Source organism: Myxocyprinus asiaticus, chromosome 40 (assembly GCF_019703515.2).
Source record: "Myxocyprinus asiaticus isolate MX2 ecotype Aquarium Trade chromosome 40, UBuf_Myxa_2, whole genome shotgun sequence".
NCBI lineage: Eukaryota > Metazoa > Chordata > Actinopteri > Cypriniformes > Catostomidae > Myxocyprinus > Myxocyprinus asiaticus.
Genome location: NC_059383.1, coordinates 3,896,685 through 3,924,456, shown reverse-complemented (window position 1 = coordinate 3,924,456; position 27,772 = coordinate 3,896,685). Strand labels below are relative to the sequence as shown.

General features: G+C 38.5%; 1 protein-coding gene across 6 annotated transcripts in view; it reads right to left on the bottom strand.

Annotated features, from left to right (window-relative positions):
• Positions 1 to 220: 220 nt before the first annotated feature.
• The window catches only part of tcf7 (transcription factor 7), a 90,396-nt gene continuing 62,844 nt past the window's right edge, over positions 221 to 27,772 (bottom strand). Inside the window, exons 6-12 of one of the 6 annotated variants that reach the window (XM_051680622.1) lie at positions 23,433 to 23,519; positions 20,419 to 20,535; positions 19,866 to 20,028; positions 19,210 to 19,317; positions 13,894 to 13,959; positions 12,832 to 12,880; positions 221 to 1,636 (exon numbers count right to left, since the gene is read on the bottom strand). In XM_051680622.1, coding sequence (XP_051536582.1) covers positions 1,614 to 1,636; positions 12,832 to 12,880; positions 13,894 to 13,959; positions 19,210 to 19,317; positions 19,866 to 20,028; positions 20,419 to 20,535; positions 23,433 to 23,519 — 613 coding nt within the window. In that variant the 3' untranslated portion in view covers positions 221 to 1,613. The remainder of the gene's footprint in view (positions 1,637 to 12,831; positions 12,881 to 13,893; positions 13,960 to 19,209; positions 19,318 to 19,865; positions 20,029 to 20,418; positions 20,536 to 23,432; positions 23,520 to 27,772) is intronic. The other 5 variants (XM_051680621.1, XM_051680625.1, XM_051680623.1 and 2 more) reach the window with 5 other exon arrangements.

Genomic DNA, 27,772 nt, shown 5'->3' with positions numbered 1-27,772 from the left:
AGTGTGCCCTGATATACACTGCACATCTAGTCAAATTTAGTAGGCCATGCTGGTATTTCAGCCATACAGAAAGTAAAGCAGTGTACGGTAGTTTGTTATTCCAAACCTACAGTAGCCTCAGACACTCAGTTGTGCTGTTCAAGAAAAGACTACAACACCCCTGAAAGAACTTTGTATACTTTAAACAGATTTTAAAAATACTTTAATAAATCTAAAGGAGTATTGTTACATCAAAAGCAAAAAGACATATGAAAAGGGCAGGAGATTGATATTTGTGAATACTGTTGATGAAACAGCTCCGTCTGCTGGAAGTTTGACTTCACAGGCTGTTTTCTGACGCAGAAATGATTGAAGCCTCAGAACAGACCTGAGTGAATACTGAATGGCTGCTAGATAACGAATAGAGCAGTTTCTGAAACAAACAAAATACATGCACATACTTCACTTTATACAGCTGTTTGGATGAATGACAGGCACAGCACCCTACATAAAATCTACACATGAAAAACAATAAAAATGGCATGTGAATGAACAAAAATGTTTTTTTTTTTTTCTTGTTTTTTTTTTTCTTTTACATAAAAACATATAAAAGTTGAGTTATTTATGGACTTTCATATCTATAAAAAACAAAGCTTTACAACACTTATTCATTTGATTGTAAAAGGGTGATTGTGAGAACTGGCACTGTTTTCAGTGATAAAAAAAAGACGTGGAATTTAATGATGAATGATCCTCATATTCCTAATGAGAACCTGGAAGTATGTAAGCTACACCTTACCAACAATCACCAACAGAATCTATTGGGTGAATCTCACAAAGAACATGTGCGGGTCATATTTTACAACAAAATCAATATATATACATATATATTACATTAAGAAAAATTCCATGAATATGTTTGCATTATGCCATTAATTGCATGTCAAACAATTATTATTATTATTATTATTATTATTATTATTATTATTATTATTTTGTAATTGCTATACACTATGGTGATTCTAATTACTGTAATATAGTGATTGTTTTAGTAAATCATCATAAATTAAAGGCAGAAATACAAGTACTACCATGATGTATAAATACAATTTAAATATTGCCAAAAAAATACAAATAAATACAAAATTCTTAGGGGTCTTTAAAATAGGCTTCATTTTCTTTATGCAAAACATACTGAAATATGACCTGCACATTTCTTCATGAAATTCCCCCTTTAGGAAATCTCTAGTGCCATTACTTTGTGAAAGGTGAGAAGAAGCCCCATCTGAGGATACTGAAGCGTGGAGAACTTTAGGAATTTATGTGGACTGTACGCAGGAAATGAGTCTTCAGATTGAAGGCTCCTGATGTGATCTGATCGGTTATTGTGACTGGTGTATCGTGTTCTCTGTTTTAACTCGGCTGAAGTCGAGTGACAGTCTGGGTGGGTGGGCGGGGCGATTGCTGCTGTGTGGGCGGGGGCTGCTGATGGGGGAGTCGGGGGAAGAGAAGGAGCAGCGTGTGGGAGAGGCGGGGTTTGGCAGGTGATAGGGGAGTCTATAGCACTTCCATCGGAAGAATGGGGGCTGGCGCAGTGTCCTCTTTGAAGGTAGCGAATGCACTTCTTTTTCCTCCTAGGAACAGTCAAGAGAGTTATCTGTGAATAAAGCGTGAATGTGAAACGTCACAAACATGAACTCTGCACTGTTCACAACAATGACACAAAAGGAAACGTGGATACTTTATGGGTGAATCTCACGAAAAAAATAGGAAGAAAAGCCTATTTATTATTTTCATGACAATTAAGCGTATTTACACCCTAAATTATCATTACCAGAATGTGTACAGAGCCGCTTTATTTTCTGAAATAGTTGGGTGTTCCTTCAAAATACCTTTATCAATATCTTCAGCAATATCTTACGGAAATTAACCATGGTTGTACTACAGTGACTATAGTTGAACTTTAGTACTTGTGGTAAAAAAAAAAACAACTGAATTTTGTAACCATATTTTAACCATGATATTCATAGTAAACAACAAGTATGGTTAACAAGAATGGTTTTCAAAAGCATAGTTTCCACCAAAAAACATGCCCTCGTGAATATGTACCATGGTTTCACGATAGTAAACCTGCAGTAACCATGCAACCATTTTTGTGGTAAGAATATGGTTTTAAAAATCATGATACATGTACTACAAATTAACTATCTTAAAACTAATCATGATTTTTATGACCATAGTTTTGGTTTTCCTGTATGATTACAACCACAAATATCATGGTTAATATATGTTTTCTGTAGTAAAACCATGGTACATTTTGTGGTTACTATGATTTTATTACAAATACCACAGTTCAACTATGGTTACTACAGTAAAACATGGTTATTTTTAAGGGATGTATAAATTCCCTACCTGTCCTCTGAGGCATTTTACTTATTTCTTTTTATTTTATTTCATTTATTTATTTATTTATTTTTGTAATTCCCATTTTTAGTGGTGATTTTAATTAGATTCTCAATTCTGAAACACACTTTTCTTTCTTTCTTTCTTTTACTTTATTGCAATAAAAAACAATAACTGTTCTATTGTAATTCTTTTTTAAATGAGCAAAAATTAAAGTCAGTACAACAAATACTACCATGATGTACAGTATAAATAGCACTTTATAATTTAAATACTATATAATTAATTATTTGCATTAAGGTGACTTAATTGTCATGAAAATAATGGTACAATAATAAAAATCATAATTGTCATAAAATAGACTTCATGAAGCAAAATATGATTTCTTATATTTTCAAAAGTTTCTTTTAGGGTGAAATATCACCCAGACATGTTTTTAACAGAATTTGTGCCGTTCACCCGTATGTCCCGATCAGTTATGATAGAATAACAACAATATGAAGTTAATGAAAGCAGGGTTGATTTGACTGTTTTTGGCAGCCATGCAGAAATACAGCAAATACTTTCTTTTCTAGAAAGTATTTGCAAAAAGTGAAAATCAAAAATGCAATATGAATTTGAATCTCATGTTTTCACTATGATTTTTTTTTCTAATATGCTTTATATATTTTCTGAGAAAATGTTGATTTTTTCTTTGTCCCTGAACTCTGTTCAGCCCTGTTATGCTGAAACATTTCCCCCTCGGTGACATTTAAAACAGAGATAAGTTCCTCTAACAATGTTTATCAGTATTTTATGAGGTGTCAAAGCACCAAAAGTGCTGGAACCCTATTGTATTTGTAATGACTTTCTTCTTCTTCAAGTCATTTTTATTCGTATAGCACTTTTCACAACACACATCGTGCCCATAGGGGACCTACAACTAAAACAACTCTGCAACCGTTCCATCTTTTTTGGTTCAAGTGCTAACATATACTTAAAATATAAACTCAACAAAAATGGCCACCAGTAGCCAATAAAATTTCAACAGCTAATAAGTTATGAATGGCCGATCATTATATAATTTGGCATCGACTTAGAGGTTGCCAAAATTAGGTTGTATACCAGATTTTGTGATAATCTGCCACAAGGTGGCCCTATAATAAGATAATTAATATTTTTGCTAATAACTTCAGTACTGTTAAATGCTCCTGCAAAAGTTTGGGTGTCCCATAATGACTAATTGACAACTGACTAATATCCTGTGAGCACAATATCCAAAATAAAACACATGGACAACAGGACGAGCCAAATTTCTTAAGCTAGGGGGCGCTATAACTTAAGAAAAAAAAATCCTAATTGTGCAACTGTGATCAAAACAGTTACAATTTGACACCAAATTGTTTTGGTCATCTTCTCGTCAATGTGCTTAGACCCCGATAGTTGCCACTTGTGGCTATATAAATATATTTTTGTGTGTAAAGATTTTACATTTTTACAGAAATGTTTTAAATGTTAAGGCACACCAAAACTGAGTTATACTACCAGAATATGATGTCATTGATTCCAATTATAAGTATATTAATAATTATGCTAAGGGGTTAATAATGATAAATGACTATTGTTAACTTTGCAAATCTGTAACCCCATATTATGGATAACCCTATGGTGGACCTCCAATGTCTATGGTGGTTACGGCCCAGGTACTTTGAGCCTGTGGTGGAAAATTATGATTTCTTGAAAGTTCAGCTTTAAACTTTTCATATGAAATAATATTAAAAAAATAAAAAAATAAAAAAATGTTTTATCCCTTTCTGATACCTATATATGGTGTGATCTTTAAATATGATCCAAGAACACCTTAATGTTGTTCCTTATTAACCTGTGGTTTAAGTGATGGTTATGTGTACCTATTTATGTGTTAAGTTCAAAAGTGTAAGTGCATGTAGGGCATATTGTCTTGAAACCGCACTGCTACCAAACCACAGTGGCACCCTAGTGCAAGTCAGGAGAGTATGGAAATGAAGACACAGCCTCTCTGATCCTCCACCGTCACGTCACACACACAAATCAAAGTAACACATACTCTCTCGCCCACATCAAAGTCAGAGAGGAACGACACCGCAGAATGGGTGGGCCTGGCAAACGGTGCTGCTTGAAAATGTCAGGGTTTGCGATCAAGCGCAGCTTGAGCTGACCGCAACGTGCGCGAGAGAGGCAGAGATAGACAGATGTGTGGGTGTGATTGGCATCAGTTAGCAGTGCTTTAGGTACACTTCAACTACAAGAGGGATTGCTAAAGCTCTTGAAACCACAGTCAGTTCACTTTGTTCTTCCTGCGTGTGAGTGATAGCAATGTGTTTGGGATGTTTCCATAACATGATGATGCACAAAGGTGTCCCATCTCTTACGTAACTGATGTTTAAGGAACAGTTCACCAAAAATGTAAAATTCTGTTGTTGTCTACCCGAATGTTCATGCTGCTCTTTTAATAAAAGTGAATGGGGATTGACACTGTCAAGCTCCAAAAAGGACAAAAAGGCACCATCAAGAGAACAATAAAAGTAGTCCATTTGACTCATGCGCTATGTTCCAAGCCTTCTGAAGTCATAGCTCATATGATAGTTTGGAGAACAGACCAAAATTGGAAGAAGTTGTTGTTCACAGAGAAATTGTACCCTCTGCTGTAGCTCTCCAATCTCAATTGCATATATTCAAATATGGCACATCGAGATATGCCATGCCAGCTTTGATGCCAATGATGATTACGAAACACATGAGAACCAATGAGATTTGACGTCATTGACAACTAAACTGTATCGTCATCTTGACAAGGCTTAAATTTTGGTCTGTTCCTCACAAAAAGCTATCAAATGACTTGGAATATACTGCACAAGTCTTATGGACTATTTTTCTGGGCAGGATTGCACCAGATGTGCGTAAGACCGTAAAGTTCAAACTAAGTGCTTGGTAACTACTAGTTACAGTGGCGTAACTTGGATCTTGTGGGCCCCAGTACAAAGAAACTGTCAGGGGCCTTGGTCATTTTTCCTCACCTCTCGAGCCTGCGGTAATTTTTATGTTTTTTTTGCTCGGCCGTAGCGGGCTTCCTCTCACCCCGGGCTCAAGGGTGGCTGCCTACCCTGCCCTCCCTCTAGTTATACCCCTGACTAGTTAGTTCGTAAATAAGCCAGTGCTTAATTTACACTGAAATTTTTAGTATTGCATAAATTGTAACAGTGCCTGTTTATGCTCTAACTAATTTAAGTTGTAACTTATGCATGGTGCAACGGGCCCCTGTTGCTGTTTTGTTTTTTTCTGGGCTTGGCTGCATCAGTCCCCATTCAATTTCATTGTATTGAAAAGATCAGCGTGAACTTTCTGCAACATTTCTTATTTGGGTTTGGAATGAAATGGGTGAACTGTTCCTGTAAAGGTCATCAGATCGGCAGGACTTAGATCAAGACGTCTGCAGCAAGACTTCAAAACAGTATGAACAGAGATTCTCCATTGAAAATCAAGTGAAATGTGGTAAAGGCATTTTAGAGTGCATATGTTTAAAGTGTAGTGGTTTTGTAAGCACTTGTGTTAGTGATAGATTCATGCAGAGCATGGGCGGCACGGACAGAGGAAGTACACACCTGCAGGGACCACACCAGTCCGTTTGTTGGTTGAGGCCAAAGCGAGCGCGGCATTTCTTTGGCGAGCCGAGGTCTGAGCGATAGGCAGCATGCGTGCATACAGGGAAAGAAAGAGACAGGACCGGAGATAGATGAGCAAGCCAAGAAAAGACAGCAAAAGCAGAGAGGTTAGCCATCGACAGACGAGGTGAAAAAGAAAAGCAATCAAATTCAAGACAATCAGAGGTAATAAACGATTGTATATTAGACAGTGATCGTATTTCCATGCACATCATCATCCGATTAAGGTCCAAATTATTCCAAAAAAGACTTGCTTCACAGCTATTGGAATATTCCAGTATAAATGTAATCAGAATATTCCAAATAAACTAAGACATACGCATTTTCATCCTGATGACAAGAATAATACAGTCATTTGCCTGCTCTTTCTCAGATTTCTAGAAACCAGAATATTGGCTTGATTCGGTTAAGGCAAACAGATTAAATAGTTTACATGATATTTGGAATATGACCAAATTCTGATTAATATCAGTATGTTCTTGTGCAGTCATCGAGTTCACGAGAAGTCTTACTTTTAGAAACATCCAGTTCAAAACACACCTCCATATCAACATATATACACAGAAGAGTTTTCATTGCAAATAGAACTACTTGCTGTGTTTGAAAATACATGATATGATATCATAATATGTAGTACCATGGCATTTTGTGAGGTAACGTGTTACTACATATTATGATAGTATGTATTTTCAAACACAGCAAGTAGTTCTATTTGCAATACCTCTTGGTACCTCGTGGTCCTGCCACAGTACTTTTTGTAGGGGATCTAAATGATTGAGGCTGTCAATGCCATATGACCTATATCTGCAATTGCCCTGTCAATCTGTAATGGAGGTTTATAGTTGGATTCATTCTTGTACAAGAAACAAGAATACAAGCTCTGTAGAGACAATACTAGTGATTCTGGGTATCAAATGAGTGCTGGAAATATGCCCTGAATGTATATTAAATTCAGAATTTCTTATGATCTCTTATGATTCTTTATGTTATGTCACTACTGAGTCAATAATCAATATCGTTATCTATAACAGGGGTTTTCAAACTGGGGTCAAACCCAGGGGGAAGTGAGGGGGTGCTAGGGGGTCTGTGGAACATTTCAGAGAAAGAAAAGGGTTCATAATTGAAATGTAAAAAGTAAATTATATATATATATATATATATATATATACAGGTGCATCTCAATAAATTAGAATGTCGTGGAAAAGTTCATTTATTTCAGTAATTCAACTCAAATTGTGAAACTCGTGTATTAAATAAATTCAGTGCACACAGACTGAAGTAGTTTAAGTCTTTGGTTCTTTTAATTGTGATGATTTTGGCTCACATTTAACAAAAACCCACCAATTCACTATCTCAAAAAATTAGAATACATCATAAAGACCAATAAAAAAACATTTTTAGTGAATTGTTGGCCTTCTGGAAAGTATGTTCATTTACTGTATATGTACTCAATACTTGGTAGGGGCTCCTTTTGCTTTAATTACTGCCTCAATTCGGCGTGGCATGGAGGTGATCAGTTTGTGGCACTGCTGTGGTGGTATGGAAGCCCAGGTTTCTTTGACAGTGGCCTTCAGCTCATCTGCATTTTTTGGTCTCTTGTTTCTCATCTTCCTCTTGACAATACCCCATAGATTCTCTATGGGGTTCAGGTCTGGTGAGTTTGCTGGCCAGTCAAGCACACCAACACCATGGTCATTTAACCAACTTTTGGTGCTTTTGGCAGTGTGGGCAGGTGCCAAATCCTGCTGGAAAATGAAATCAGCATCTTTAAAAAGCTGGTCAGCAGAAGGAAGCATGAAGTGCTCCAAAATGTCTTGGTAAACGGGTGCAGTGACTTTGGTTTTCAAAAAACACAATGGACCAACACCAGCAGATGACATTGCACCCCAAATCATCACAGACTGTAGAAACTTAACACTGGACTTCAAGCAACTTGGGCTATGAGCTTCTCCACCCTTCCTCCAGACTCTAGGACCTTGGTTTCCAAATGAAATACAAAACTTGCTCTCATCTGAAAAAAGGACTTTGGACCACTGGGCAACAGTCCAGTTCTTCTTCTCCTTAGCCCAGGTAAGACGCCTCTGACGTTGTCAGTGGTTCAGGAGTGGCTTAACAAGAGGAATACGACAACTGTAGCCAAATTCCTTGACATGTCTGTGTGTGGTGGCTCTTGATGCCTTGACCCCAGCCTCAGTCCATTCCTTGTGAAGTTCACCCAAATTCTCGAATCGATTTTGCTGGACAATCATAAGGCTGCGGTTCTCTCGGTTGGTTGTGCATCTTTTTCTTCCACACTTTTTCCTTCCACTCAACTTTCTGTTAACATGCTTGGATACAGCACTCTGTGAACAGCCAGCTTCTTTGGCAATGAATGTTTGTGGCTTACCCTCCTTGTGAAGGGTGTCAATGATTGTCTTCTGGACAACTGTCAGATCAGCAGTCTTCCCCATGATTGTGTAGCCTAGTGAACCAAACTGACAGACCATTTTGAAGGCTCAGGAAACCTTTGCAGGTGTTTTGAGTTGATTAGCTGAATGGCATGTCACCATATTCTAATTTTTTGAGATAGTGAATTGGTGGGTTTTTGTTAAATGTGAGCCAAAATCATCACAATTAAAAGAACCAAAGACTTAAACTACTTCAGTCTGTGTGCATTGAATTTATTTAATACACGAGTTTCACAATTTGAGTTGAATTACTGAAATAAATGAACTTTTCCACGACATTCTAATTTATTGAGATGCACCTGTATATATGTTAGTTGTTTGGCTCCTTTTTAAATCATAATGATAACAGAAATCACCCAAATAGCCCTGATCAAAAGTTTACACACCCTTGAATGTTTGGCCTTGTTACAGACACACAAGGTGACACACACAGGTTTAAAATGGCAGTTAAAGTTTAATTTCCCACACCTGTGGCTTTTTACCAAGCCAAGGTCAGGTAGACCAAGAAAGATTTCAGCCACAACTGCCAGAAGAATTGTTCGGGATACAAAGAAAATCCCACAGATAACCTCAGGAGAAATATAGGCTGCTCTGGAAAAAGATGGTGTGGTTGTTTCAAGGAGCACAATACTTGTTGACCCCTCTCCAAACATAACACTTATGGTTGTGACCATAAAGCTCTATTTTGGTCTCGTCACTCCAAATTACAGTGTGCCAGAAGCTGTGAGGCGTATCAAGGTGTTGTCGGGCATATCGTAATCAGGATTTTTTGTGGCATTGGCGCAGTAAAGGCTTCTTTCTGGCAACTTGAACATGCAGCTCATTTTTGTTCAAGTATCATCGTATTGTGCTCCTTGAAACAACCACACCGTCTTTTTCCAGAGCAGCCTGTATTTCTCCTGAGGTTACCTGTGGGTTTTTCTTTGTATCCCGAACAATTCTTCTGGCAGTTGTGGCTGAAATCTTTCTTGGTCTACCTGACCTTGGCTTGGTATCAAGAGATCCCCAAATTTTCCACTTCTTAATAAGTGATTGAACAGTACTGACTGGCATTTTCAAGGCTTTGGACATCTTTTTATATCCTTTTCCATCTTTATAAAGTTCCATTACCTTGTTACGCAGGTCTTTTTACAGTTCTTTTCTGCTCCTCATGGCTCAGTATCTAGCCTGCTCAGTGCATCCACATGAGAGCTAACAAACTCATTGACTATTTATACACAGACACTAATTGCAATTTAAAAAGACACAGGTGTGGGAAATTAACCTTTAATTGCCATTTAAACCTGTGTGTCACCTTTTGTGCAAAACACTTAGATTTGTGAACAAAAGGATGAAGATTGTTCAATGCTGCCATAGACGAGTCTAAATGTTTCTCTTCAAGTTTATATATTTAACATCACTCAGTTATTGGGTATGTACAAAACTGTAGGATAAATGTTTTTGAGATAACTAGGGATGCACCGAAATGAACATTTGTGGCCGATTTGATACCAATTTGAACAAATACCACTATTTTTCCACTTACCTTATTTTGTCAGGAGCTCACTGTTTTGCTCAGGAATTATGCTTTAAAAATTTAAAAAGTGGTAAAAAAAAAAAAAAAAAAAAAAGCAATTTTATTGTTCTAGCAATAAATAATTTCAATTGGTGGAAGAAATTGGATTGGATCTTTTGAACACATGACAGTCCAAAATTTAAGAGAGTCATAATAAAAGATAAATACAAACAACAACAAAAAAAAGATTTAAAAAAAAGAAAAATATATTTATTAATCTTTTTTTTATCTTGAATGTATATTTCATAGTTCCTTCATATATATATATATATATATATATATATATATATATATATATATATATATAAATAAACCATAGTGTTTTTCATATCAGCGGTTTCATGCTTATACGATCTTAAGCATGAAAAAGCAGATATGAATAAACGATGGTTGATATAAGCAGTTTACATCAATGGTTATGGCTGCTGGTTTTAATTTGGTTACTATTTGGCATACACATCAGTGCATCCCTACAGATATGGCACAATAACAATATAAAAGCAGATTATTTAAATTGTCTTTATAATTTCACACTTAAAATTTCACTGAATTTTTCTCTGGTCTTTACACACAAAAATATATAGTGTCCTTTATATATTTAAAGTGGGTCCCTCGCAAGGTGATTGTCACATTTGGAGGTTCTTGGCATCAAAAAGATTGAAAACCCCTGATCTAGAATAAAGTAACAAGCCGCTGGAGACCAGGGCTGTGCACCATTCAGAACTGTTCAGAATTTCAGTTCAACTCCTGAATATGGATTGAAATCGAATTGTGGTAGCAAAAAGGATTTAGAATTGCAATTCGATTTTGAATTTAAGTAAGTAGAATTAAAACTGAATGAAATTCAAAGAAATTCTTTTTTTTTATTTTTATAATACATTTGATTCGTCAATATAACATGAAACATGTTTTTTATATAATCATCTGCATAATAAATGGGGTATTTCCAGAAACATTACACTGTAAAAAAATGTTCTTAAATCAAGCAAACAATGCAGAAAACACACTGAAAGATTTACTTGATTATTGTAGTGTTTCGGCAACTCAATGTAGCTTTTTTATTACAACATACTTAGATTCTTTTTAAGTAGAACCAACAAGCGCAACAGGGATTTGGAATAACGCATTTATTTGAGTTCAAATTGGCCTAGACAAAACGTTTATGTGGTTCAGTCCCATTCAACCTCTTCCCAGCATGCACTTGGGCATGGATAATATGGTTGCATTGTTTTTCCATTTGCATAGTTTTATTAACATAGTTTCTATTTTTATAGAAATGTACATGAGATTCTCAGAATATTGAACAGTTTAATAATCCTGTAAATAAAGGAAACATTTGTCACAGGACTAAGTTGACAGAGTTTAAGAAATCTTTTTAAAGGTACTTAATTTAAATATGTCAAATTAATCTGTAACATGAACAGCTAACATGGTCATGGCAAGAGGACATTTTAAGTTAATTTCCTTAAAATTAAGTAGTTTAATTCAACTTTAAAAAGCAATGCAAATGTAATATCTTTATGTTCTACAAACACATCACTTTTCACAGTATTAATAATCATTACTAAATATAATAAAAATGTAATAATATTTACAGTGGCACATAGAGAAATATCTATTTAGTTTATTTCACTATATTAAAACATTTTCATTTTATGGCCCATGGTGGAAGAATGCTCTAATTTGCTCAATATATTAAACAATCATTGATTCTGGTACTATACAGCAAAAATAAAATCTTTTGATGGCTATGTTAATTTTAGTTTCTTTTTTAATTATTTGTTTGTTTGTTTTTGAAAGAGAAATGTTACATCTTTAAGTAAAAAAAAGACAAACAAAATTCTGCCTATTAGGAAATAAACAGGCATACATGGTCCAAAAAAACTGTGTAATTAATGGTCACAAAAATCACATCAAGATCAAATCACATCAAGTGTGACATTTATAAAATGGCTGCAACAGCAATATGATAAAAGACACCATGATTCAATAAATAGTTTCAATTATTATTAATAATTGTCAGAATAAACAATTCTTTTGCCAAGACGTTTGTTAGTCTTACTGTATCTATACTATCATTTTGATTATAGAGTATCTGTTCAGGTTAGCCTGCAAATATGGCTAAATTTCCAACAGCAGCTTGTTTCGGATGAGCAGCTTAATGTTTAAGAATAAAATGAAGAAGTCCCTCATTTCATGAGTGGTGCACCGAGTTGGGCAGAGTGGCGGCTTTTGAAAAGATGTGGTATAGACGGCTGGGCAGATTGGGTGCTAATGGCAAAAGTTGGGGCACTTATTTGGCCTTCCTAGAGGGTTGCCAAGGAGGAGCAGTGGAGAGGGACAGTTTAGATTAAATATATATATCATTAATTAATTAATATGTGGAACCTTTTTCTTTTTCTTTTTTGTTGGTAAATTTTTTATGTCATCAAGTATTTTCTTTGAACTCTCCGTTTATATGTGTCTGTTGCTATTCACTGTCTGACCACTGGGATGTATGTTGGGTGACGGGAGGGAGGGAGGGGCATATACTGATAAAAGTTGATTCCGTGTTTTCATGTGTTCAAAAGAACATTTTCATTCTGGTGTTGCCTACCAGAATGAAGACTGAATGAAGAAAGTTTGATGGGCAAATGTTTGATATGCCTGCCATTTGTACTGAATTCCAATATGTTCTGAAGTCCAATATGCTCTTTAGTGATTACGAAAGCATTTGAACTGTTAATACAGTGCATTTGTGCATTCGCATATAAAAACGTGTATGTACCTGTGCTGGAGTCTTGCTGCTTATCTCGTTTCCTTCTCTTCTTCTTGCCCTGCAGTTATGAGAGATCAGAGAGTGATGTTAACAACACTGACCACCACACACACTCTGCATACATATGAGTCAGATGCCCCACAAAAAAAACATTTTCATCACAATGATATCAAGGGGAATAATCATGTTTTTTTGTAACTATTGTACAGCCGAAAATAATCATGATGCTTGACTATGTAAACACCAATAATATTAATATTAATAATAATAATATATTTGATTTAATACACGCTCCTCAATGTTTGTGGTGGCATGCCTGATCTTTGCTGACGTTTTTGGTTTCTTCCACCCCCTGCTTTCCCAAATACAGGCTGTGTAAGTGTTTGTGTGTGTGTGAGAGAGTAGTGTGCGTATAGAGACATCCGCACAGTGTTGCAGTTAATATCTTTGCGTGGGTTGTGCCGTGTTTCCTGTTTGCATGTAGGTGATGATTCTAAATGTAGCTGATATTTCTGTTCACATGCTATTGCTGTCATTCTCTATAAAAGCAAAATGAGAGAATTATTTTCACACTTAAGCCACACCAATTTGTATAATATCACTTGCACTTCAACAGTGAAGTATTTGAACTACTTCTGTTGTTGTAAATAAACACATACTTTATTATTACACGGCTTTCTGGAATACTTTATTCTGATTGGTCAATGGCGGTATTTTGTTGTCAAATAAGTGCTAAATTGTATAGCTGACCATTGTCCCAGGCAACGGTCATAGGTCTGCTAGTTTCAAGTCTCTTGGATCACACACTCCCTTTCTCTCTTAATAAAATAATTTTTTCTCAAATCAATACTTTATGTCCGTTTATTTATTAATCTGGTAAGTAGCCGTGTAATAAGCGAGATAATGTACAATCAAATGGTCATTTTGCAAAAATACAAGACAAGATCCTATTGCAATAATGACCATCTGACTACATTATCCCATACATAAATTTGATTGCATTAGATAACAAAATATCAAAGCAAGTGCCATCTGCAAACAAATGCTGCTAGAATTTTTCTCAGAACTAACTTTTTCTGAGCCATCAACTGGTGTCAAGGAGGTGATTTCAGTTCCCCTCAAGTTCGCACGGGTGTCCTAGCAGAGTAACCACAGGTGAAGTTCAATTAACGTTTGACAACCACAAAGTGTCACAATACATTTTGTCTTTTTATTTTGAGCACTATATTCATTGTTTTATCATTCTAAATACTTTTGTGAAATGGTTTGCTTGAAAAGTGTGATTGTGCAATAAAAATAAAAAACACTTGATTTGATATTTTGTTATGTACAGTAATTGACTGTGGAGGCGGGGGTGTGATCGAGCACCGATTTGTGGAGAATGAGGTCCGGGAAAGCTGAGTGGCTAAGGATTTACACCTGTGCTAACACCTGTTTGTATTCCCAGTGAGCTGTGACACGGAAATATAAGGGGAGGAGACAGCAGCAGACGAGCTTCAAGCTGTGGGTGTGTGTGCTTAAGGAAGTGTTCTTCTGAAAAGTGAGACTTCTGTTAAATAAAGACAGTATTATTGAAACGAAGCACGTCGTCTCCCGTTTCCTCATTCCCTGGAACTAAGGGATTTGTTACAGTGGTGCTGAAACCCGGGAACGAGGAAGATCACGGTCATGGAGTCCTTGCCACTGGCCAAAATAGTCAAAACCCTTGCTGGCATCCACCAGATGAAAAATCAGGCCCTCCTGGAGCTGCAGTCGGAACAGGAACAATGGTTCCAGGCCCTGATGCAAGCCCAGGCGGAGGACCGACAGGTGATCTGGAGCTTGCTGCCACAGGGGGGTACTCCAGCAGCAACCCCAAACACGCCTGCTGTGCCTCAGATCACGCTGACGAAAATGGGACCACAGGACGACCCCGAAGCCTTCATAGAACTTTTCGAGCATGCCGCGGAGGGGAAGGGGTGGTCCCGTGCGCAGTGGGCAGTCCGTCTGTTGCCGCTATTGTTGGGGGAGGCTCAGCCTGTGGCAAACAGCTACCTGTCGCGAGTCTGCTGGAGTACGCGGACCTGAAATGAACCATCCTGCAATGGGTTGGCTGTAAACCCGAACAGCACCGTCAGCGCTTCCTGGCGCTGACATACGGTGAGTTTGGCCACCCGTTTGCCTTTGCCCAACAGCACTGTGATGCCTGTCGGAGGTGGTTGCTGGCTGAGGACCGTCAACCTGGTGGTGCTGGAGCAGTTCGTCGACCAGCTGCTGAAGGAAATGGCGGAGTGGGTCTAGTGCCACCGTCCGGTGTCACTGGAAGAGGCCATCCAGCTGGCAGAGGATCACTTGGCGTATCTGGGAGACGGCGAATCCTTTTCTCTCTCTCTCTTCCCCTTCCCCATCCCATACTGTTCCTGTCCCTACCCCCTGGCGATGGGGGGGTCATTTTCCTGAAGCCAGCTCCCCGGACCCAGGGGGTTTCTATTGCTCCGAACCCCTATGTTTCTGTTCCCCCTCTTCGCCAGGTTGGTAAATTCAGGGCTGCAGGTGTGGAGGTAAAGTCTGGGACGTTGTGCTGACACTGCGGTGAACCGGGACACATTCAGGATCAATGCCCAAATAGAGGCTGTGGTTAGTCCCCGCCTCACCCATCCACTGATTTTGGGTACGAATTGACCAGCATTTCAGACATTATTAAGGGGAATGTGTGCAGATGGGTCATGCTATAGATAATCTGGTGTGGGATTTGTCTTGCCTGGGCCGTCGACTTCAGCTCCACATCAGGGAAACCCAGAGGGAAGTGAGGGCTCCGCTGGAGTAGACAAGAGACGAGTCTCTCAGGCACGCCTTTCCAGTTTCAATTTTCAATTTTTAAAGATAGGTTGTATCGAGTGATGCTGGACACTCAATCAAAAGCAGATACAACCCAGTTGTTAATACCGAAAAGCCATTATAATCTGATGGTGGGACATTTAGGGCAAGATAAGACACTGAACAGTCTCATGGCCTGTTTTTATTGGCCAGGCATTCATGGGGATGTACGCAGGTGGTGTGCTGCATGTTGTGAATGTCAGTTGGTGAATCCACCGGCACACCAAAAGCGCCATTGTGCCCTCTTCCATTGATCGAGGTCCCCTTTGAAAGAACTGGCATGGACCTCGTCAGGCCATTAGAACGTACGGCATGGGGGCATCGCTTTGTATTAGTCTTGGTGGATTATGTAATGCGATACCCTGAAGCAGTGCTCCTGTGCAACATTTCAGCATGCAGTGTTGCAGAGGGACTCTTTAAAATGATCTCCCGAGTTGGTATCCCGAAAGGGATCCTAACTGATCAGGGCACCTCGTTTATGTCACATTCACTACGCAAACTTTATGAACTAGTGGGGATTAAGTTGATCCATACCAGTGTTTACCATCTTCAGATGGATGGCCTGGTCGAGCAATTTAATCAGACCCTTAAAAATATGGTTCGGAAGTTCGTACACCAAGACGCGTGAAAGGATAAGTGGCTAGAACCCCTGTTATTTGCTGTACGAGTGGTCCCATAAGCCTCCACAGGGTTTTCACCCTTTTAATTACTTTACGGCCACAAGCCTCGGGGCATCCTAGATGTTCTGATGGAAAATTGGGAGGAGGGATCTTCAGAGAGTAAGAAAAAAATTCAATACATTCTGGACCTGAGAATAAAATTCCACATACTGGGGCAACCAACACAGGAGGATTTTCTCCAGGCCCAGGAACGGCAGTCCTGGCTGTATAATGGGCACTCAGCTACGGGAATACTCATAGGGATATAAGGTCCTCCTGTTATTACCCACATCAAGCTCTAAATTGTTAGCCAAGTGGCAAGGGCCTTCTGAAGTCACACAGCGAGTTGGGGAAGTTGACTATGAGGTAAAACAAACAGATAGAGGCCACCTGAATCTCCTAAAACTGTGGAGAGAGGTGGTACCCGTGGCTTTGGGACGGTCGTCACAGAGAGGGCGGAGTTAGGTCAGGAGGTGGAATAAAAAACCGCCCATCAAACCACCCCAGTTCCCTGTGGTGAATACCTCTCACCGTCCCAAGTCAATGAGGTTGCCAGGTTGCAAAAAGAGTTTTCCGACGTGTTTTCACCTCTACCCGGTCATATGAACCTCATAGAACACCACAATGAGACGACTCCAGGAGTGGTGGTACATTCCCACCCCTATCGGTTACTGGAACACAAGAAAGAAGTGGTCCGGGAGGAACTCACGGCCATACTCGATATGGGTGTGATCGAAGAGTCCCACAGTGACTGGGCCAGCCTGGTGGTTTTGGTACCGAAGTTTGTGTGGACTATATAAAATTTAATGCGGTGTCTAAATTCGACGCATACCCAATGCCTCGCATTGACGAACTGCTCATTCGGTTAGATGCGGCTCGCTTTTATTTGACACTGGATTTAACAAAGGGATATTGGAAGATCCCCTTGACTCCCATGTCCCGAGAAAAAAACGCCTTTTCCACTCCGTTTGGCTTACACCAATTCGTTACCCTTCCGTTTGGTTTGTTTGGGGCCCCGGCGACAAAATTCTCCACCCACAAGCTGCATATGCTGCTGCCTACCTGGATGATATTATTATTTATAGCAATGATTGGCAGTGGTATATCCAGCATCTGAGGTCCGTCCTGAGATCGCTGAGACGGGCTAGACTCACAGCGAATCCGAGGAAGTGTGTAATTGGACGGGTGGAATTATGGTATCTGGATTTCCACTTGGGGCATGGACAAGTGTGTCCCCAAATTGATAAAACCACAGCTTGTCTGAGACCCAAGACCAAAAAGGAGGTGAGAGAGTTCCTGGGGCTGGCTGGCTATTATCGTAGGTTTGTAGCTAAATATTCTAATGTCACCAGCCTGCTGACTGATCTCACTAAAATGGGAACACCAGACCCGGGGTCCAGTGGATGGAGCCGTGCCAACAGGCCTTTACATAAGTGAAAGCTGCACTCTGTGGCAGACCACTCTTGCAATCCCCCGACTTCTCTCTCCCTTTTTTGGGACGCGTCGGACATTGGGTTGGGGGCTGTATTATCCCAAGTAGTGGAGGGGGAGGAGCGCCCCATGCTGTACATTAGTCGGAAGCTCTCTGTGCAAGAGATGAAGTACAGCACGATAGAGAAAGAGTGTCTGGCTACCAAATGGACAGTCCTCACCCTCCGGTACTACCTGCTTGGGAGGGCTTTCACCCTCTGTTCGGATCACAACCCGCTCCAAACGCGCAGATCACTCGTTGGTATCTGGCACTTCAGCCCTTTAAATTCGAGGTGGTCCACAGGCCGGGGACGCAGATGGCTTTGGCCGATTTTCTCTCTCAGAATTGGGGGGGGGGGGGGGTCGATAGCAGGCCGGACGGTTCCCCGGCCTGATCTGGGCGGTGAGGGTGTGATTGAGCGCCGATTTGTGGAGAATGAGGTCCGGGAAAGCTGAGTGGTTAAGGATTTACACCTGTGCTAACATCTGTTTGTATACCCAGTGAGCTATGACATGGAGATATAAGGGGAAGAGACGGCAGCAGACGAGAGAGAGAGCCGAGCTTCAAGCTGTGGGTGTGGTGTGCTTTAAGAAGTGTTCTTGTGAAAAGCGAGACTTTTGTTAAATAAAAACTATATTATTGAAATGAAGCACACCGTCACTTCTCCTCATTCCCTGGAACTAAAGGATTTGTTACAATGACATTTTAAAGTGTGACTTAAGTGTCTACTTTTTGGGGTCTCTGTATTCCTAATAGTGTCAAAGATTCCCCATGATGTGTAATGCTAAATTCAATAAGTAATAAGAGAAAATAAATCTTGAGGAGTCCTTATTTATCAAAGTATCATTCTCATCCCTGAACACATCTACTTATTTTAAATCTGTATCAATCAAAAGATAGATGTGACATTGCAATGAATGATTACAGTCAAATATAACCCATTTCTACAGCAATGATTAATTACCCCTTTTATTAGAAGTTTCATTAGCATAACTACACATAGTCACAACATTAATTTTGATTTCTCCGTAACGAGCTGAACTGAACACAAACATGAGCTAATGCTCAGGTACGATACCATTCAAAATTTTGGACACACTCTTTATTTATTTATCCTATTTTGCACATGTTAGAGCAATGCTTTTGAAATAAATTTTTTGTTTTGAAAATAAATTTATGCATAGGATCAATTTAAATTTGTCAACAAAACTCATATCCAGCATTTAAGCATAAACCAAAACCAAAAAAAAAATTGAGATCATGAAAAACAAATTCAGTCAAGCTTGTCCAAACGTTTTACTGGTGTAAGTGTAAGCATACAGCTCATTTTCCTCACTCGCCAGCAAAGAATCATAGAATGAGAGGTGAGACAGTACTGAGATGGTAACGAGAAGCACTCACGTAGTTGTCGCGGGCAGACCAGCTGGGGTAAAGCTGCATGTGAAGCTGCCGCTCTTTCCGCGCCAGTTCATAGTACTTAGCCTGTTCCTCACGTGTCAGAGCATGCCACTGTTACACATCACACACACACATCAAAAACCAGCTCATCTCAACCACAACAGGCCATAAAAACGGTATGGAAAATTTGCCAAAACAAAAAAACAAAAGAAAACCAAAACACAAAAAGAAAAGAATAAAAAAATAAAAAAAATAAAAAAAATGAAGTTTCTTGATTATCAACCATTATGTCCTTTGGCATACACTGTATTGTCCTACTGTATTGTCCAAAACAGAGCGATTTATATTTTGTATTTACATTATTCAATTTTTGTTAAATGTTTAATGATGGTTTTCGAAAGAATGGAATCAACCAAATACTATACAAGATGTTGATTCCTTTGATCATAATAATAAAAAAAAAGAAAAAAAAAGAAAAAAACACCAATCTTAGTAAAACATTTATTGAAAAATAAACTACTCTTTCAAACAAAAAGGGCAGGCGTACATATACTAATCGGTTAAATGAATCACGCTCTGAACCACTTGCAGCAGGATCGTGGCACAACACAGATAAGAAATGAAGTGTAAAATGAAATATTCAAGTGGTCTTGACTGACCCGTCGTCCCAGGATCTGGTTTATGGCGGCGCTCTCCTTCAGTGTACACTCAGCAATCACTTTAGCTCTCATCTCCTTCATATAGAGCATGAAGGCATTCAGAGGTTTCTTGATCACAGGCTTTTTGGGCTCTTTCTCTCTCTTCGCTTCTGGATGAGGTTTACTGATGAAAAAAATCTGTTTACTACATAATATAAATAACAACTGTTTGAAGATCATTTAAATAAAACGTACAAAAGAACTCATAATCATGTTTCAGAGTTCCTAATTCCGAGTACAGAGCTATACAATTAATGTGGAATCACTTTACATGATTTGGTCTTGGTAAAATCTGATGACAAATGTTTGAGTTAATATGGAGATTTCTCTGGCTTTTTGTTTCTTGGCAAATCTGAGAACAGTTTGAGACATTGTTGATCTCAGAAGAAAAATCTGTGAAGCAGGAGACTTAAGAATTTGCTCACCATTTAATCTCATTGCTGTCTAGGAGAAACAACTGATATGTTACGGCTATCACATTTGTGTTTTTTTCTCTCCTAGGGGAAGAACTTACGAATAAATGCTCCTGTCAAACTGGTCATGCTCCTGTTTGCCAGAAGGGGGCACTATAGCCGGGTGTGGGATGCCCGTAGGGTGCATGCCAGACTGAAGCATCAGAGAATGAGAGAACCTACACACACACAAGAACATCACAGTTATCTGACCCCAAATGACATTCTCTTGATATGATGGTATTAAACAGGGAACTCATACCAACTCATACAAGTTACATATTGTATGTTAGCTGCTGTATCCAAATTAATTATGGTTTGAGAGATGTGATCAAACCAGCTGTACATTTTTAAAAATATTTACAGTAATAATAAAAATGAAATAATTATGCTCTGGGCATCAGTTTGAGTTCCCCTTTAATACCAGTAAGCCTGTTACTGTGTCATGTGACCAGCAGGTGGCGTTCTGTCTGCACTGCTGAAGCACTGCACGCACATTGTACTGCGACTCAGGAGCTGAAAACACTTCACAACTCAACATGTTAAATAAACAAGTCCTGCATCACAGGAAACAAGCATATTTAAGCAGCATTACCCAGTAAACCATTCGAACATTATGTTCAACTGCAGCATCATTTTAAAAATACCCTTTTTGTTTGTTTTTTTAAATAAAGCACTACAGGTGATTTTAACTACAGGCACTTTAATCTGCCAGGGGTTATATTCTATAAAATTAAAGAAAAAATCTTTTATGAAGGTCTTGAAAGAACTTTTTATGTTGTTGTCATTTTATTTTTATTTTTTTACCTTGCCTTCATTTATTGTTTTATACTAAATCTATTGTATCTATTGATTTTATTGTTTTACCCTTTTCCTAGACTCTGACTTGTATCATAAAATCTGAAAATCCATCATAAAAATATGAATTAAAACATAAAAACTCTGATAATCTTAACAATAACAGTGAAAGATAATAAACTAATTGTTACACCATATACAACTCTCTCCCTCAGATGTGCCGTCATTTCCTCAAATGCATTTATGTATAGATTTGACTGTTTTAGCCTTGTCCCAGACCCGGACCTTTAATACTAAACTATGAAAAATACTTTTAATAATGATAATAAATCATTTTAAAATACAAATTATTACGTTTAAAACTACGACATTTTTCAAAAATGACCATTTCCCCACAATTGTGGTGTCATTTCCATCACACCAAACTATTTTGCTCCTAATAAAAAATTTTCAGCAGTTAGTGTACTTGTTAATGAAGTCAACAAAAGTGTCAGTAAAGAGCATGCTTTATTTCCAATCAAGCCGTAATTTTGCCAAATTATGCAAAACGTGTTAATGTTATTTAATTGTGTGTATTTAGGATCCATAATTGTACTGAATAAACTGAAATTAGCCTTGGCAAGATAAAGGAGTCAGACATTTTATATGAAAAATGTTAAAAATGTAATTTCCATCAGCGTCATTTCCAGCACAGAATTCTATTCAACACAATACAGAATTTGAGATGTGCCGGAAATGACATTGTGCTGGGAACAAATGACAAAAATGACATAAATCTCCTGTGATGCATGTACATACACTGTTGGACATTGTTAGCAGACAAATAAAGAAAAAAACATAAAGCAGTGAGACTGTGAAAAAAGTTTTAACCAAACTTTGCCTTCTAGAAGTCGACAGTGCTAAAAGTGCCCAAAGTTGAAGAAACTCCCATTTATTGTGTGTCACTCCCAATTAAGTTGCATTTTGTCCAAAGAAGTATAAAAAATATATAATTTGTGTGTTTTCGGTATATCTAAAATGCTAGCTATGCAATCAGACTAAACAAAAGTCTGCCAATTGATTCCAAAAAATAAATATTAAGAGTAAGATGTTGTTTCATCCTCTGTTAATTCCACCACAGAATCAATGATAATTTGAGATTGAAGAGGAACTTAAACTCACAATGTTCTCCTGTGAGATATCCACTGTTGGATGAGGTTAGTACTCAAATTAAACTAGTGAAAATGCTGTAAGTGTGTTTAAAGGGAGTTCATTTTCTAGAAGATTTCAGATCATGAAGTTGACTTCTGAGGGTTAAAAGCTACAGCAATCACAGGCAGAAGACAGAGCCAGAGGTGACCACACTGAAAGCATTGAGCTTGAACATGGAAAAACACATCAAAAATCATTATATTTGAAGCTGCTCTACATCTAAACATGTCTCTCTATCTGGACTCTATAAATGTGTTTGACAGTCTGACAGACATTAATAAGCAGCAATGAAGCAGCAGCTTCGAATTCCCTCGTCTTCAGTGGCTGCACGCAAAAACAAACATCCATTGCAACTATATTGTAATCCGATTTAGGAACTAATAACTTTTATGAGTTGCTTCTCTTAAAGAGCCTTTCAAAAAGACTCAAAAACTCACAAGTTATTTGTTTAAATCAGTCTAATGCAGTGTTTCCTGCAATGCCAATGTACAGTGCCACAGCACAGAGTTTTGAGCTCGCAATGGGAGTGTTTGTATGTTTTTTAAGTTGCTCATTTGTAAAACGATTACAATTCTGTAACAAATGGCAGTATCATATGTTTCAGTGTCTATGCAAACATAAGCAAATGTACCTGCACTAGAACCAAACTTTATGAAAGAAAACCAAGGAATACTCATGAGATCATGTTGCTTAGGACTAGTGAAAGACTGATATATTGGCCAGGCCGATAATCATCTGATAACGAAAACTTACCAACAGCGATGTCAATGGAAAGTGCATATTTGCAATTTTTTTTGTATCAGCACACCCATGTGCATCTTATTAACTCTCATTAAATTATATTAAATATATATTGCATGCTATTGTCCATCGGCCATCACCATGACATGCTACTGCTCTCTAGATATAGGCATCGTCCATTTAAAAACCCATGTTGATCGACCACTAGTTTGGACCAATAACGGGGATAATAAAGTAGGAAACACTGCCAGTAGGTTTCCAGGAAGAGCAGAACTGTGACACAAATATGGCCAAAGTGTTGCGGTGAGCGGGAAGCATAAGCAAAGGTGACGCTGTGATACTGTACCTGGGGTAAGAAGAGCTGCTCTGTAGACTGGAGGAGAAGGACTGTCTGAAGCCACAGGAGGGCAGAGGGTACACAGGCTGATTGGGCCTGAGGGTCATGAAGGGTGAGAATGGATGGAGGGGGAGACAGTTAACGGTTGGCTATGACTGAGCGTCTGATCGCTCTACGGATCTCAGACATCCTCACCAGACTAAAGCCTCCAGGGGTTTTGAATGAATGACCCAACAGGTCAAGAAAGGATGGCGAAAACTCGTGAAATCTCATAGAAAGTGGCTAAGGTGTTCTGAGTGGTTGTTAGCACATTGGTTGCTAGATGAATGCTTACTGGCTCAAGTCAAGAGTCCACCCCTAAGTCTCTATGATACTGTCTCTAAAAAGTCTCGTATCCAACACTTGAAAACGTTATAGCACAAACAGTGTGGGACAAGTTACACATCAAAATTTAATAAGTAGGGTTCAAATCAGAAACCTGACTATAGCAACAGTAATAGTGATGCTTGACTTAGCAAACACCATTAAAGACTTGAATACACATTGCTGGGAGGTTTTCATCACAGATTCATCACACTGTAGATACAGCGACACATCAGACCTGATGATCAGAGATGATCATCTGAGTGTGTCTAAAATAAGGCAGAGCCATGCAGAACGTCTTAGGGATGTCACCAGCAAACATGCAAGTTAAAGTATTTTATGACCAAAATGAGTGATGCGATCAAAAGCGACTGAATGAAACAGCATATGAGAGGGATGTGGAGGGGAAAATCTACAGTTCTCCAAGTTCAACAGAAGAAACAACTAAAGTAAATGAGAGCAAGGGATGTCTATGAGATACAACTAAAACAATTATTAAAATGAAAGCACAAAGGAGAAATATCGACAAGTTTATTTCAGTATTGTGCTCATTTATTCGAAAGTATGTTGTATCCAAAGTAAAACCACATTTGATTCATTATTAATACGGATACTAATTTTAATCATGTCTAATATCACTTGCACTTCACCAGCAAAGTACTTGAAATACTTAATTTGTTTTTAATAAACACTGGTATCCTCTGTAATTACATGGCACACTGGAATACTTGATTGGAATTTGTCAATTAGCACACTACTGTTAAAATGTATTTAACTGTCTACTGTTAATCTGTATAATTGTCCATTGTCCCAGGCTCTTATATTATTGGGAGTATATTAGTGTATATGTTGAAGTTGTGTTTGGTTGTGTATGCGGTGGGTACAAGCTCAAGTGTGTGAACAATGACAGCAGTCCTTCACTCAGAGCAATGCTTTCAATTTAACCTGCAAGGCTTTTCCAATTGATTCTTTACTTGACTGCAACACATTGAGCAGGGCTCCAGACTGCGATCAAAGGGTTGCATTTTGAGACCCTTTCTCATACCCAACGAAAAACAACAGCGCATCGGACAGAGTACGGCGACTTTGTATTCGCACCAGTGTAACCTCTTTCAAAGTTGACATACTCTGTCCGATGCGCTGTCGTTTTTCGTTAGGTATGAGAAATATCAAATGGATAACGCTCCAAACATGGAACAAAACAGCGCCACGTGCTACCCGGATCAACTGTCAGCATGGCTCATGGGACAGAGCAGTGTGAGCGCAGAGCAGGTGTGTTTTCTCGTGGACCCAAATAGGTATAACTGCAGGCTGGAGGGGGCCTGAGTAGCTCAGCAAGTAAAGACGCTGACTACCACACCTGGTGTCGCAAGTTCGAATCCAGGGCATGCTGAGTGACTCCAGTCAAGCTTCCTAAGCAACCAATTGGCCCGGTTGCTAGGGTGGGTAGAGTCACGTTGGGCTAACCTCCTTGTGGTCACTATAATGTGGTTCTCACTCTCAGTGGGGCACGTGGTGAGTTGTGCGTGGAGAATAACTTGGGCCTCCACACATGCTACGTCTCCGCTTTAACCCGCTAAACAAGCCACGTGATAAGATGCGCGAATTGACGGTCTCAGACACAGAGGCAACTGAGATTCGTCTTCCGCCACCCGGATTGAGGCAGGTCACTACGCCACCACGAGGACTTGGAGCGCATTGGGAATTGGGCATTCCAAATTGGGGAGAAAATAAAAAAATAAATAACTGCAGGCTGGAGATCTCCAAATGGGGCGGAATCTCCAAAAGAGGGTCAGGTTACCCAAGAAGGGTGTGTGGTTACACCAAAAGGGGGCAACACCTCCACACACGGTTAGGAAATGGGTTAGGTTAGGGACTTTACTTTTGCTGGCAGTTTTGAGCTCCGGCCCCTTTTTGGAGCTCTGCCTGCATCTATATCCTTCTCCGCAGACAGGTCTCAAGCTCTCAACCACATGGTGAAGATCATCATAAACTGTGCTGCGAGAAGCGCAGGTGGGTCACACTGAATTATTTGTTGAAAACCTCTAAGAAAACCCCAAATGTGTCTGTAATTAAACTAGTTTAATATCATATAAAACATCGCCACCATTCTAAACTGCACTGACGAGGAAAACAGGACAAAAAACTGCACCATGAACAGACATAAATTGTAAGGCTTTTTAATCCACACATCACAACCCTTACAAACATTTACCATGAATTTATTATAGTAACACTAACTGTATCAACTGGCCTATGGGCAGGAATTAGGTATATTCATACTAATATAATGGATACATACTAATAGATACCATGGAAGTACTATATGGTAAATGTTCATAAAGGTAAAGTAGAATAAAGGTCTTAAAAGCATGGACCTTTGTGAATTATGGACCAAGCTATCATTTATGGTAAATCCGTTCTAATGCGCTCTAAATTGAAGGAACAAGTAACTGGCTTTGTCTGTCTTTAGATGACTGCATTTTAATCAGTATGAGCCTGATGAAAGGAATCTGTTAAGGGGTCCTAACACATTCCCACTGTTAGAATTTTAATGTAGCCCACTATGACTTAGGTGTTAACATTTTACATATTATTGTTGTTAATATCAGTAAATTAACATCTGCATCCCAACTCAAAACCAATGCTTTACTGTTGAGTGTGCATTTCAGTGGGACAAAATATGCACTATTATTGGTAATTGTACTTACTTCTAATATCACAAATATTATTAGTTTTGTCCTTATATTGTTTTCCATTTTATAGCCCCCAGACACCCCCCTCTCTAATGTTAATCTGGAGCCCTGTTGATGTTTAGTTTTTATTCACCAGTGAAACAAGACATGGCATTTTTCACTGTAAATGGACTCTTTGTCACTGCCCTAGTTTCTGACACAAATGTTTCCAGGTGACATTTTGGGCAAAAAATCTGGAGGAGGTCTGAATATTAACAACTGAAAATGAACAATAAGTAGAGCTGAGTCATTAGTTTGGTTTGAAAATGGAGAAAGTTGCCAGAAATGTTACTACTTTTATAACTCTTACAACTTTAACTACTACGATAATAAAATAAAATAAAAGAATAGGAGAATGAGACAAGGATAAAAGAACAGATTATTTGAACTCAGAATGAAATGTGTCCCACCGCAGAACAAATGTCAAATTAATCAAACTCAAATAACGTCAAAGTGAATTCCTCTTCAGTAAATTCAGATACATGAAACAGTTAACTGTTTGACTGTGAATATTTGGCACTTTACCATCCATGAAACACTAAAGGATGTGTGCCCCATGTGTTTGCTTTGATTTCGATATTTGTGCCTCTGATCTAGTCATTATCTAGCCAGAATAAAGACATCACTATTTAAAGGGGCTCAAAAAGTATTTGCAAACCTGTAACACTTAAATCTCTGAATGTCACTGCATTAGATTTAAAGTATCAAAACAAGTGCCATCTTTTTAGCATTGTGACAATATTTTCATGACTATTGTAATGCAAAACAATCTCATTCTCATTTATGTAACACAAAACATTTAATGATATATTATTTGAATTGTGAAGTAATAATTACACATCATGGTGAGTTGTAATTTCTTTAATTTATACTTATTTAAATAAAAATAATCATTGTTATACAGTATTTTCTTTACTGCAATGCATTATTCCCAACAGTGAATCTAATCAGTAACCATTCAGAACACTGAAAAAATGGAACAATTATTTTTATATATTTTGTAGGGTGAATGTGAAACAATCGAGTATGTTCAACAACATGGGCAAGGGGATTTGGGCAGGGTATTTATAGCTCCCAGCATGCTTTGCATGGGACTTCATGCAGAGAGTAAAAATATTGAAATTTTGCGGTTTTTTACGCATTTTTGAGCAAGATAAGAAAAGGGGGAGACTTCAGAACTGATTCCATTATGATAAGTTACCATTGTGGTGAAGAGTGGAGCTTTTGCCTCGCTTGAGGATGGGTACACAA